The 10,765-nt window shown below is 38.1% G+C and overlaps 2 protein-coding genes across 2 annotated transcripts in view; one reads left to right on the top strand and one right to left on the bottom strand.

Annotated features, from left to right (window-relative positions):
• Positions 1 to 548: 548 nt before the first annotated feature.
• On the top strand, positions 549 to 3,135 carry mc2r (melanocortin 2 receptor). Its single transcript, XM_082552878.1, has 2 exons — positions 549 to 1,260; positions 2,559 to 3,135. Exons 1-2 carry the CDS (start codon positions 908 to 910, stop codon positions 3,112 to 3,114), a joined length of 909 nt encoding a protein of 302 aa, XP_082409004.1. The 5' UTR covers positions 549 to 907; the 3' UTR covers positions 3,115 to 3,135.
• A 425-nt stretch (positions 3,136 to 3,560) lies between these two features.
• The window catches only part of mc5ra (melanocortin 5a receptor), a 39,968-nt gene continuing 32,763 nt past the window's right edge, over positions 3,561 to 10,765 (bottom strand). Inside the window, exon 5 of the mRNA XM_082552602.1 lies at positions 3,561 to 9,224. Within this exon, the coding sequence (XP_082408728.1) occupies positions 8,654 to 9,224 (571 nt within the window). The 3' untranslated portion in view covers positions 3,561 to 8,653. The remainder of the gene's footprint in view (positions 9,225 to 10,765) is intronic.

Below are 10,765 nucleotides of genomic sequence, written 5' to 3'. Positions count from 1 at the left end.
CAGAACCACTTTGCTTCTATCGTTTCTCATCTAGCATTAATGTTTCTTTACTGCAAACAAGCTGCATACTACTATTTTACTTTCTCACTAAAACATGATATATTGTCTAAGCTTAGCTTAAAAGGAAAACCTCAAATCTGACCTAACATGGTTATATTTCTTTTGTGAAAACTACTGCAACTAGTTATTATTCCAATTTTTAAAATGTATTTTTAATCTTTATAGCACTTCTACAAACCCAGTTACAAAGTCTTTCACCTCTTGGATAAATAGGTTATAGGTCAAAGCTTGTGACAGTCCTGATCTAGTTAACCATAAACTAATGTTCATTCTTTGTAATAGCAACACAAAAGAAAGCCTGTTAAAAACAACATTAATATTATGTCATTATGTAGCATGTGACATTATTATTTTATTTTTTATATATGTAAACCTGCTGCCTGTATTTTTGTAGTTTAGCTCCATTGTTTTGTCCATAAATTTAGTCAGTAAGTCTCTTACCATTAATTTGTGTTTTAAATTCAAATTTGTATCTAGAAAAACAATTGTTACTTTTTGTTGACTTTTTTTAGGTTTTCAGCAAATATTTTTGTCGTGATTTCATGAAATTATTGATGACAAGAAAGTTGAAGGATATTGCAAAGTGTGTAAATCTAAATTTTGAGACCTTTATAGGACTCATTAAGTCACAGGTATCAGTTTAAACTTGATCTCTATGTTAAAAACAGGTCAGCAGGTAAAATGTTTTTGTAAATGTAAGAATGAAGGCAGTTTAAAATGTCATATTTAAACCAATTCGTGAAACAATATTATTAAACTTAATAAACTTTCAATGCAAAATAGCCCCAAAGTAAACATCTGCCTTTAATCAGCATTTAATCCTGGACAACCACTGTCTTGACCAACAATGAACAGCTCTATATTGAACCAATCGCACTGTCCTGAGGTGGTGGTTCCCAACCCCGTCTTCTTCACCATCGGAGCGGTGAGCTTTGCAGAGAACTTCCTTGTTGTGGTAGCTGTCATACGGAACAGAAACCTCCACTCGCCAATGTACTGCTTCATCTGCAGCCTGGCAGCCTTCCACGCCATCGCCAGCCTGACCAAAACCTTGGAAAACCTCATGATTGTGTTTGCTGATGTGGGACACTTGAATAAGAAAGGCTCTTCTGAAACCACGCTGGACGATGCAATCGACTCCCTGCTGTGCATGTCTTTCTTGGGGTCCTTTTTCAGTATCCTGGCCATTGCCGTGGACCGGTATGTATGGAGCTCTTGGATATGGAAACATAAATATTTTATCTTAAAATGGTTTATTTTATAGTGTGGAGAATGGTTTTCATGGCGAGATGAAAATATTCCACTCTAGGCTACTCATCCCCCAAAATCTCATTTTTTGTTGTTGTTATGCCTTAGAAAATCTCATTTTCTAAGGCATAACAATGCTTAGGGCTATTTGAAAACCCTTTTAAAGAAAGAACTGACTGTTACTTACAAGAACCCACAACCATGTTATATTTGCCACACAACGAATGATTTATTCTATTTGCTGCTAATCTAGATGTTCTAAATGGTTTCTCTATGGATCTGTGGCCCCGTAATGATTTATCCTCTGCTGATATTTATATAAGGAGAATTTAAAAAGCTTTCCACTGGGCTCTGACTCTTTGATGTACAGTTAAAGGCTTACTGCAGTGGCTTCCATCATGTCTACCCAAAAATCATGAATACTTTATTACTGCAATGATACTGTTTCTCCACGTTTTAGGCAGCTATCCAAATTTTAAAATCAGTCAAAGAAAAAGAGAATGCAACATATGCACATTTATTTATAGGTTTGTTTTTTTTTAAAGGGAACTCTGCTTACTTTCACTTATTTTTCAGTTATATCTACAGTAGAAATACTAAATGCTCATATGGAACACAGCCGTCTTCAGTAGTTTTCCAAGTAATCCTGTGAGCCAAAAGAAAAGCTCTCTAAAAGAGAGCTGATATCCTTCATAAATTCATCTCAGGATTTCACCTCTGCTTGTGAGAATAGAAGCGTCACTTGCCCGCCCCCATTAAAACATTTTATTTATAAGAGGCAGCCAGTCACAAAAAGCTTAACTAGCAGTGGAATTGGGAGAGTATAATGAGCAAAATAAAATAATTTTGTCCACTTCTGGGCTGAACAACAAGCTAATGATAATGTTCATGACCATGTCCCACATTTTTCGCACAATTGGTCACCCAATTAATGCTTATGCGGCTAATATGCATTCAACTCTTAACTCTGTTTTGGGTTTCACCATCTCCTGAGACAAAAACAAAAAAACATTTGACTCTTTACAAAACATGTCATCCAGTGTGGATTAAATACATTTAGGATTATTTTGTGGCACAAAGCTTCCTGCTAATGGTAATGCACAGCAGTATCATGTTAAGGCTCAGTTAATGTCTTAAATTTAGGCGACCGAGCTGAGTGAGGAAGCTGCAGTGAAGTTAAACGTAGTTACTCAATCCTTGACAGCCTGTGATAAGTTATGAGATAATGAAATGATTTGTTTCTCTTCCAGTTACATCACCATCTTCCATGCACTCCGATACCACAACATCATGACAATGCAGCGCACTGGGGCCATCTTGGGCATCATCTGGACTGTGTGCGGGGGCTTGGGCGTGCTGATGATATTGTTCTTTGACTTCAAGCTCATCATGATCTGCTTCGTCATATTGTTTTTCATCTCCTTGGTGATTATCTGCTCCCTGTATGTCTTCATGTTCATGCTGGCGCGCATCCATGCCAGAAAGATTGCAGCGTTACCGGTTGGTGGCAGGAACAATCATCACCAGCAGCGGTGGGGGAGCAACATGAGAGGGGCCCAGACCGTCACCATCCTGTTTGGGACGCTGGTGGTTTGCTGGTCGCCATTTTTTTTCCACCTCGTCATCATCATGGTGTGCCCCATGAACCCCTACTGCGAGTGTTACCGATCGCTGTTCCAGCTGCATGTGGCGCTGCTGACGAGCCACGCCCTCTTCGATCCGGCCATATATGCCTTCCGCATCGCCGAGCTCAGGCACACCTTGAGGAAGATGCTGCTTTGTTCTGACTGGAAGCTCTGCTCGTAGAGACACCTGCTTGCTTATTTTATTTTAGTCTGTTTATCCAGTCAAATGTTAGCTTTTCATCAAAGTGTCCTTCACTCAGTTGAATATTCAAATTTTAGCGTGAACTGTGAACTTGGTTGCCGCTAAGCAGCTGTTTCTCCAAAGGGAATTCTTTAGAGACATTCTAACATCCCATGTATTTGAGTAGGCACTGTGGCACTGACTACTGTCCGTCAATCTCCTCTCTGTTTTGCTTGAATCCACTGTCTCCTCCTTTCTCCCAACACTTGGATGTTACCTACTTTCAGAAGTGTCAATGCATTCATGTTTGAAATGAACCTCCTGTGCTAACATCCCAACGCATCCATTTTAGAGAGCCTGTTACCAATGAACATGCATTTTTTTTCTCAAACCTGAGTGACACGATGTCCACATTTACAAATGTGAAAAATAAATTGACAACGCTCTCAGTTCACTATCTGCTTTTATTCAGACACAATAAAAATAAGTCATCTTAAGCCAACAAAACATCACTTATTTGAACTGAAGCTCACGTTTACATTTCTTCATGCCATCACCGAACATGAAACATGATCCCACAGCTGTTTGCATTGTGTCACTGCACATATACACAGAACTAAGCATACAACGAGCAATCAAAACACAAGCTAAACCTTGATCCAGGAACATATAATGTTCAGTGTTCTTGCTGCTGCCTTTTGTGGGAACGAAAACAGAGCACTTCACAATAATCAGCAACAATGAATCATTCTGCAAAACTGCACAAATGCTGCACTGGAAGTGGATGTACACTTAGCAAAATATTTGTTTTCTTTACTAATTAAACTTACAATGGAGACAAAACAATGTACAGTTTTACATCAATATTCAAAGCACTTTTCATTGTGTTATACTTTTTTGATCTTACATTTTCAAAGTACTTGCAATAAACATTAAAGGAAATAACAGTAAGGCAATTACAAGACTGAACGAAGAAAAACATCCTCTTAGCGCTGTTGTTTTCTCTTAAAACAACTCTTATATTACTTTCCATCCACAAACCAAAATGCATCAGCCTGAAAACATGAACAATATAAACAACTTTCTGTTTTTGCAATAAATACTGATACGTAACAGCAAATAACTCGTTTCTTTTAGTATCTACCGCACAGCAACATTCTGTATGAAAGAGCAGTTTCAGCAGATGGCTGCATTTCCGGTAAAAATCTGTCAAGCTTCTCAGTTTGGAGGTAGACACCACCAACACACACTTACAGAAGGTATAGTGAAGCTATTTGTACATTCATTTTTACATTTCAAGCAGCTTTACATAGCTTTATACATGCCCAGTAGAGTGGCATTGAGAAGTGATCACTGGGGGTCACAGTGACTCAACAGAGCAGTGACTTTACATTCAGATCATAGCAGAAATTGCTGTGCTACCGGGCGGATTTGAGACGTTTGCTTGTTAAGTGTAGCACTAATGCAGCACAGGGCGAACAGCAGCAGGCAGAAAACTGGCTGATGACAAGTGATGTCATTCAAAAGTTCAGCTTAGCAGGGCAGACAACTTCTCCAGTGTACAGATAACAAGCAAGGTGTTTGCAGTGAGGCCATTTACAAATAATGTGCAACTGGTGGGTTTGGTTGCATTGGGTGTAATCCACATAATCCTCCAAAGGAACACTGAGTCCATTAGGTGTATGAGAAAAAAAAGAATCAGCTCAATATGCAATTCCTGTTTGTCGAAGAGTGCTCATATACCTCCTTTAGAACATGTGCATGCAATCTGAGCGGCATTAGTTCAAAATATGTTTTCCTCCTAAAATGACAAACTATTATAAAAAACCTGAAGATGTGCTAAAACCTATAAGAATCAGAATTGGTCAGATAGTCACCGCTCTGTAACCACCTGAATTTTGGAGGTAGATAACCTCTCAAATCTGTCAGTATTCTTGCATTAGAGCAGTGCACTGGCCTTTTTGGGGCTTTCATGGTGTGTTAGGCAACATTTTACCTCCATCACACTGCCATCATTGCACACTAGTATTATGAAATCACTTTTACAGCTGCAGGTGGTGCTTCTGTTTAGCCGTATGTGCCTTCTGCATCACTAGACCTTTGTTTTAAAAATGTCTTTATAAATCGACTATATTTATTTAGCTTTTATTTATTCTAAATATGAAAACAGTTGTTTTCTAATGGCACTGATTTACATTCATTCGCTGGCACTTTTTAAGTCAACCCAAATGTTAGACCTGTACTACCACTGATCAGGGTCTTTACTATGAAATGAGTTAGGCATACTCAAGATATCTTATTGTTATCTGGTTTCACAAAGCCTCCCGTCAGCAGTCATGTTAAGTGGCTATGCCAGTTGTCATCAGCTCAGTAAGTCAACCCAGAATCCCCCAATTCTAGATGTAAGAATTCCATATAAAAGGAGCGGTGACATGGATCATTCTAGTGCTGCCTGTTTGTCTTCTATTACAACCTGTTTTCTTAAGAATGAAGAAATTAAAAACACAATACAGGCTAAAAGGAACAAATGATTAATACATTAATAAAGTAAATTACTTGTATTCTTACTAGTAAATGATTTGTGAGCAAGTAAAGAACAAAGTCAACAATTGAAAGGATTTACTGCTTTAATCAGCTTCTTTTGAAGATTTTGCCACGACACAAAAGGCTATAGATAAATTAAATTGCTTTGCAGTCACCAGGAAAAAAAGTTAGAAAGTTTTCCTCTCAAACCACATCCCGCTTTGTAGTTAAGGGCCTATGCTATCTCTTGAATCTTAAAAGCAAATGCTTCCCTTTCTTCCTTCAGTTTTTCCAGCTTGGCGTCAGAAGCAGACTAAAGATTTCTCAAGACAAAATTTCTAATCGACAAAATGACGCTATTTGACATTAAAGCCGTTCCATATAATGGCAGCTGGCTCATTTGACCATTATCCTCTCCAGCAACAGCTTCATTCAGGCAGAAAAATCCAGGAGTAAAAGAAGAATTACAGACATGCTAGTAAGAAAACCAATAAACTGGATCTTCCATGCTAAAGTCAGTTGTTTCTGTGAAATCAATACATAGGGCTACTTTGATGGCTGCATGGTCCTACAGGATCTAGTGAAAAAACATTTAGTTTTTATTCATAAAGTCACAAAGTAAAAAAGAACTGTTAAGCTTTGAAAAATAGAAATTTACTTTCTGTGGTAAAAAGTAATCTATGACGTATTTGTTTGACCTTGTCATTACTTACCTACAGTGCAACGTATTCAATATGTTCACGTTAAGGCTTGTTTTCTTCTTGTTATTTTCAATGTAAATATATGGCTGCATCACCATTTTTCAAGCCTATAATCCTTAAAACCATGTGATGTTGATGGAAAAGCCCTTGATCACCTAAGCAGCCATCCAGGCTGTGCAGATCCATAAAAAGACCATAAGAGGGTCTGATTTTAACCATAAGAGATCTTACATTTATAAATTATGCTGAAACTGGTGGGAAATGAGAGGATTTGACTTTCTTGAAATATAAAATAAGCTGCCAGTTTTCCGCTTCATTTCATAACCTTTGACCAATTTTCTGGAAACCTCCACTTTCCTCTGTTTAATACACCTAAATTATTTCTTTTATGTTTTTACATATGCTGACAGCCTTGTGCATCTTCCTATTCTTTAATGTACTCTGGCATTACAATTCAATTTTATTTATAGAGCACCAATTCATAACAAAGGCCATCTCAAGGCACTCAATATTGTAAGCTAAAGATCCTACAATGTTTGAAAGACACGCCAACGATCACACGGCCCTCTATGAGCAAGCAATTAATGACAATGGAAGAAAAAACTCCCATTTGACAGGAAGAACCCTCCAGCAGAACCAGGCTCATCTACAATAATTGATTGGGGGTTAGGAGAATGAGAAGAGAACAGAGCGAGACAGGACAAAAGCAAAACTATAGCAGAGACAGCCAGAGTTTAATAATGGTTAATGATTAAATTCAGTAGTGGTGCACAAGAAGCGCTCTGTGCATCATAGGAACTTTGTAGTGTGGCTGCCTGTGAGGATCATTAATCTCCATTAAATACTCAACATTGATTTCTTGCAAGTGGTGAAACCATCCAGACTATCCAGGTGGCACCAAGGGGAACTGCCGTTTTTGCCATCTTAAAATTGTCTTTGTTTTTGTTCTAAGTTTGCCTTTGTTAACAGGACATGTACACACCAAAGAAAATAAGTGAAACTGTAGATTCCAGTACCTAATAGACAAACAGAGTATAGGCAACTGCAGCTACAAAGAGCATTTTACAGGGTTAGTTCAGCCAACATGAAATCCTTTATCACATGAATGATGTCTGAGAAATCACTTTCACTTTAGTAATGTTTTAATTGATGTCTGGTTTTAGATTTAACTGGACAACCATTGCTGGCCCTGATGGAACACCCAGTGAATGACAGAGAGTCTTCTATGCAGAGGACGTGCTACTCTTTTTCTCTGACCCTCCTGAAATTCAAAATAATTATTTAGCATCTCAAACAGATTTGGTAGAGGACTCTGTGAAAGATGTGGAAAAGATTTTTGATTATTATATTCAAAATCTGAATAAATATAAGTGTTGTTTCACTTGCGCTTGTTTTGTGTGTGACTCTGCATTCAATATTGGAAAATATTCAGTTCATAACTGACAGTGAACTAAAACATAATTCACTGCCCTGATATGCTCATGCTGTTCTAGGTAGACTGTTACATTTTCACAATTTAAAGCTTAAGGGTCTTTAAAAAAAAACTAGATACTACTTACTAACCGAAGCACTACTCTCCATAACTGGGAAACAGACTTTGATGTGTAAAATTGCTGTTTTAATTTGTAGTCACAGCTTGAAAGAAAAGCGAGAAAAAAAAAAACTAAACAAAACTCACTAACATATGGATGTGGATAATTCTTACCACACCTTCCCCAACTTTTGCTGACTTCATTGCCTTTGTTAATTTATGCATGTGAGGTTAATGTTCAAGGAAGTACATCCAGCCGTCTAAATTAACAAAGGGTACATTCGGGTACATTTGGCAGCAGTTCTGTAATTTAAAGCCAGTATATGAGCACTCTTGCAGCACTGAAAGAAAAATATCCCGTCTATCCATTTGGCTACTGCATCAGACATATTCTGGGAACAGAGAATAAAAATCTTGCCAATTAAAAAAGAAAGGCCAAAGGAAAAAAGATAAAAGAAATGTCAGGGAGAATGAAAAGCAGGCCACAAACAGTTTTGTGTGACGCACGTTAATATGAATCATGGGCTTGGACTTTAGATGATCCTAACTAAGCCTTAAAATAATGGATCTAGTAAACTTTTTGTGTACATGGTGGACGCATTAGGAGATAACTCAATGTTCCAGTCTCCTTTCCAGCTTATACTTTTCAATAGTTGCTTGTGTGACGGTACACTGTACTGTCAGAAAAGTGCAGTGAACCAGTCCTTGGGTAGTAGTATTTCTATTCCAGCGTCATATTCGGTCAGTTCACTTTACCCATCCTTTCACTGGTCTTTTCTATTTCTCAGTACTTACCAGTCAAAGCACAGATGTTCGTGCAGACGTTTCTCAGACTGTAACAGCAGATGATCTCCTTAAACGTCTTCCTCATCTCCTGACTCCTGAAGGCATAGATCAGTGGGTCAATCACTGAGTTGCACATGATGAGGATGAGGTACATGTTGAAGTGGGACATGAAGCACACGCAGTAGAGATTCCGTGGGCAAGAGATCATCAGGATGAGGTGGAGAAAGAAAGGAGCCCAGCAGACGATAAAGATCCCCAGAAGGATGGTCAGTGTGATAGCCCCCTTCATGCTGGTGCGCTGATGGATGGAGTTGTAGCCGGGCAGGGCAGCAATGCGCTTCACGTGCGAGCGAGCGAGCATGAACATGTGACTATAGAGGGAGGCCATGATGAGCAGCATGGCAAAAAACATAGAGATCAGGCAGATGATCACAGGAGTGGAGTCTGAGTAGATAATGAAGACAATTCCGCAGCCAGTGCAGAAGGTCCAGATTCCCCCGATGATACAGCCAGCTCTCCTCACCGTCATGATGTTGTGGTACCTCAGTGCATAGAAGATGGTGACGTACCTGTGGATAATAACATAGTATCCACCTCAGTAACCTCTAATTTTATATCAACATTTATTGCTCACTGATGAATTACAAAATCGTTTCAAGTCAGAAAACTTGACATTTAAACATAACGGGGACTGTGTGTGTGCTGAATACAGTAACTCACAGAGAGGGAACCAGACTACAGGTCACATGAAGTGAGACATTTATTCTTGAGACATTCAATATTCAATGAGGATAACGTTAGGCAACCTTGGGTTGTTGATCACGCATAACGTACATTTATACATAAAAGGTGCAATTTTGTTATTTGGTGGCTCTGTTGTAACCTCTGGTATGAATGTAATTTATATGTCTTTGAGACAATCTCGTAAATATTAAATGTCACTGAGAAACCAAATGAATATCATATTGTCAAGTTTCCTGATTCTTGCACACCATGTATTTATACCTGATTCATATACTGAATCAGAGTCAGCCTAATATGGACCCGAGTCCACCTCTTTCAAACAGCCTCTGGGGATGGTACAGTATCATCCAGTATGATGATCTATGCAATGTTTGCAGTTTTATACATGCTTCAGTACATGAAGGAATAGCAAGCATGGAAAAGGGAACAAAAGGAATGCCAATATGTTAGAAAGAGTAAGATTTAACTCAGTTAAATGTATATGGATCAAATATCAACATGTCTGACAAACATTTAAAAAAGAACAGTTTTTCCAGTTATTCTACATTCATTATTAAGCAGACAATTGATTAAATGGTAATCAATGGTAACAAAGACACACTTTTAAAATAGTGATCACATGCTAAATGTAGCTGTGAATGGTTGTGTGCAATCAGGACGAACTAATAAAGAACAGGCACTGAATAGTTTGAAGGCCTTATTGCAATTCTTCCAATTATTGTCATTTGTTAGGTTCTAGAACTAAGAAGTTATAAAATTACTGTTTAGAGCGGCATACTGGTGCTCCGTAAACCTGCGTGGGTTCTTTGGCTTCCACCCACAGTCCAAAGACTTGCATGGTAGGTTAACCCACCGAATTAGGAGATTTGAGGCAGACCTTTTTGAAATAGAATGGTCAAAATGAAAGCACAAGATCAAGAAAGTGTGCCATTGGTGCTTATGAAATATTCATCTCTTAATAATACAGCTTTGCTGCTAAATATTCAGGCTCCAAGTTGAGCTCAAGCTCAGATGAAATTAAAAGATCCATTTTTTTCAATGTGAAAAGCCCATAAAAAGACACGAATGGTGAAGATGAAAAAAACCTGCACATTTCAAGGGTTTAAAATCTACTTCACAAGCATACAAAAAAGGAAAAGAATGAGAAGGGAAATCAGAGAAAGATGGACATTTTCTGAGTTTTCTGTCTTGCCAGATAATTTATTGCAAAGTAAAAAGTAGAAAAAACTAAAATTTTCTGCCTGTCTTAACATTTGCACAGATGCATTAGAGTAAGCAGCGATCCCCATGATGAATGAACCAAATTTGTTGTGTGTATCAGAGAAAGAAGGTGGAAATTAAGAAATAAAATGTCAATTTAAAACAA

Source organism: Aulonocara stuartgranti (genome assembly GCF_965226115.1).
Source record: "Aulonocara stuartgranti genome assembly, chromosome: 11".
Classification (NCBI taxonomy): domain Eukaryota; kingdom Metazoa; phylum Chordata; class Actinopteri; order Cichliformes; family Cichlidae; genus Aulonocara; species Aulonocara stuartgranti.
The sequence above is the reverse complement of the archived record's forward strand: the minus strand, read 5'-3'. Positions and strand labels throughout refer to the sequence as shown.

Coding starts and splice junctions, on each gene's coding strand:
- mc2r (XM_082552878.1), top strand. CDS start 908: ATGAACAGCTCTATATTGAACCAATCGCACTGTCCTGAGGTGGTGGTT. Junction 1,261..2,558: donor CTGGCCATTGCCGTGGACCG/GTATGTATGGAG, acceptor TTTCTCTTCCAG/TTACATCACCATCTTCCATG.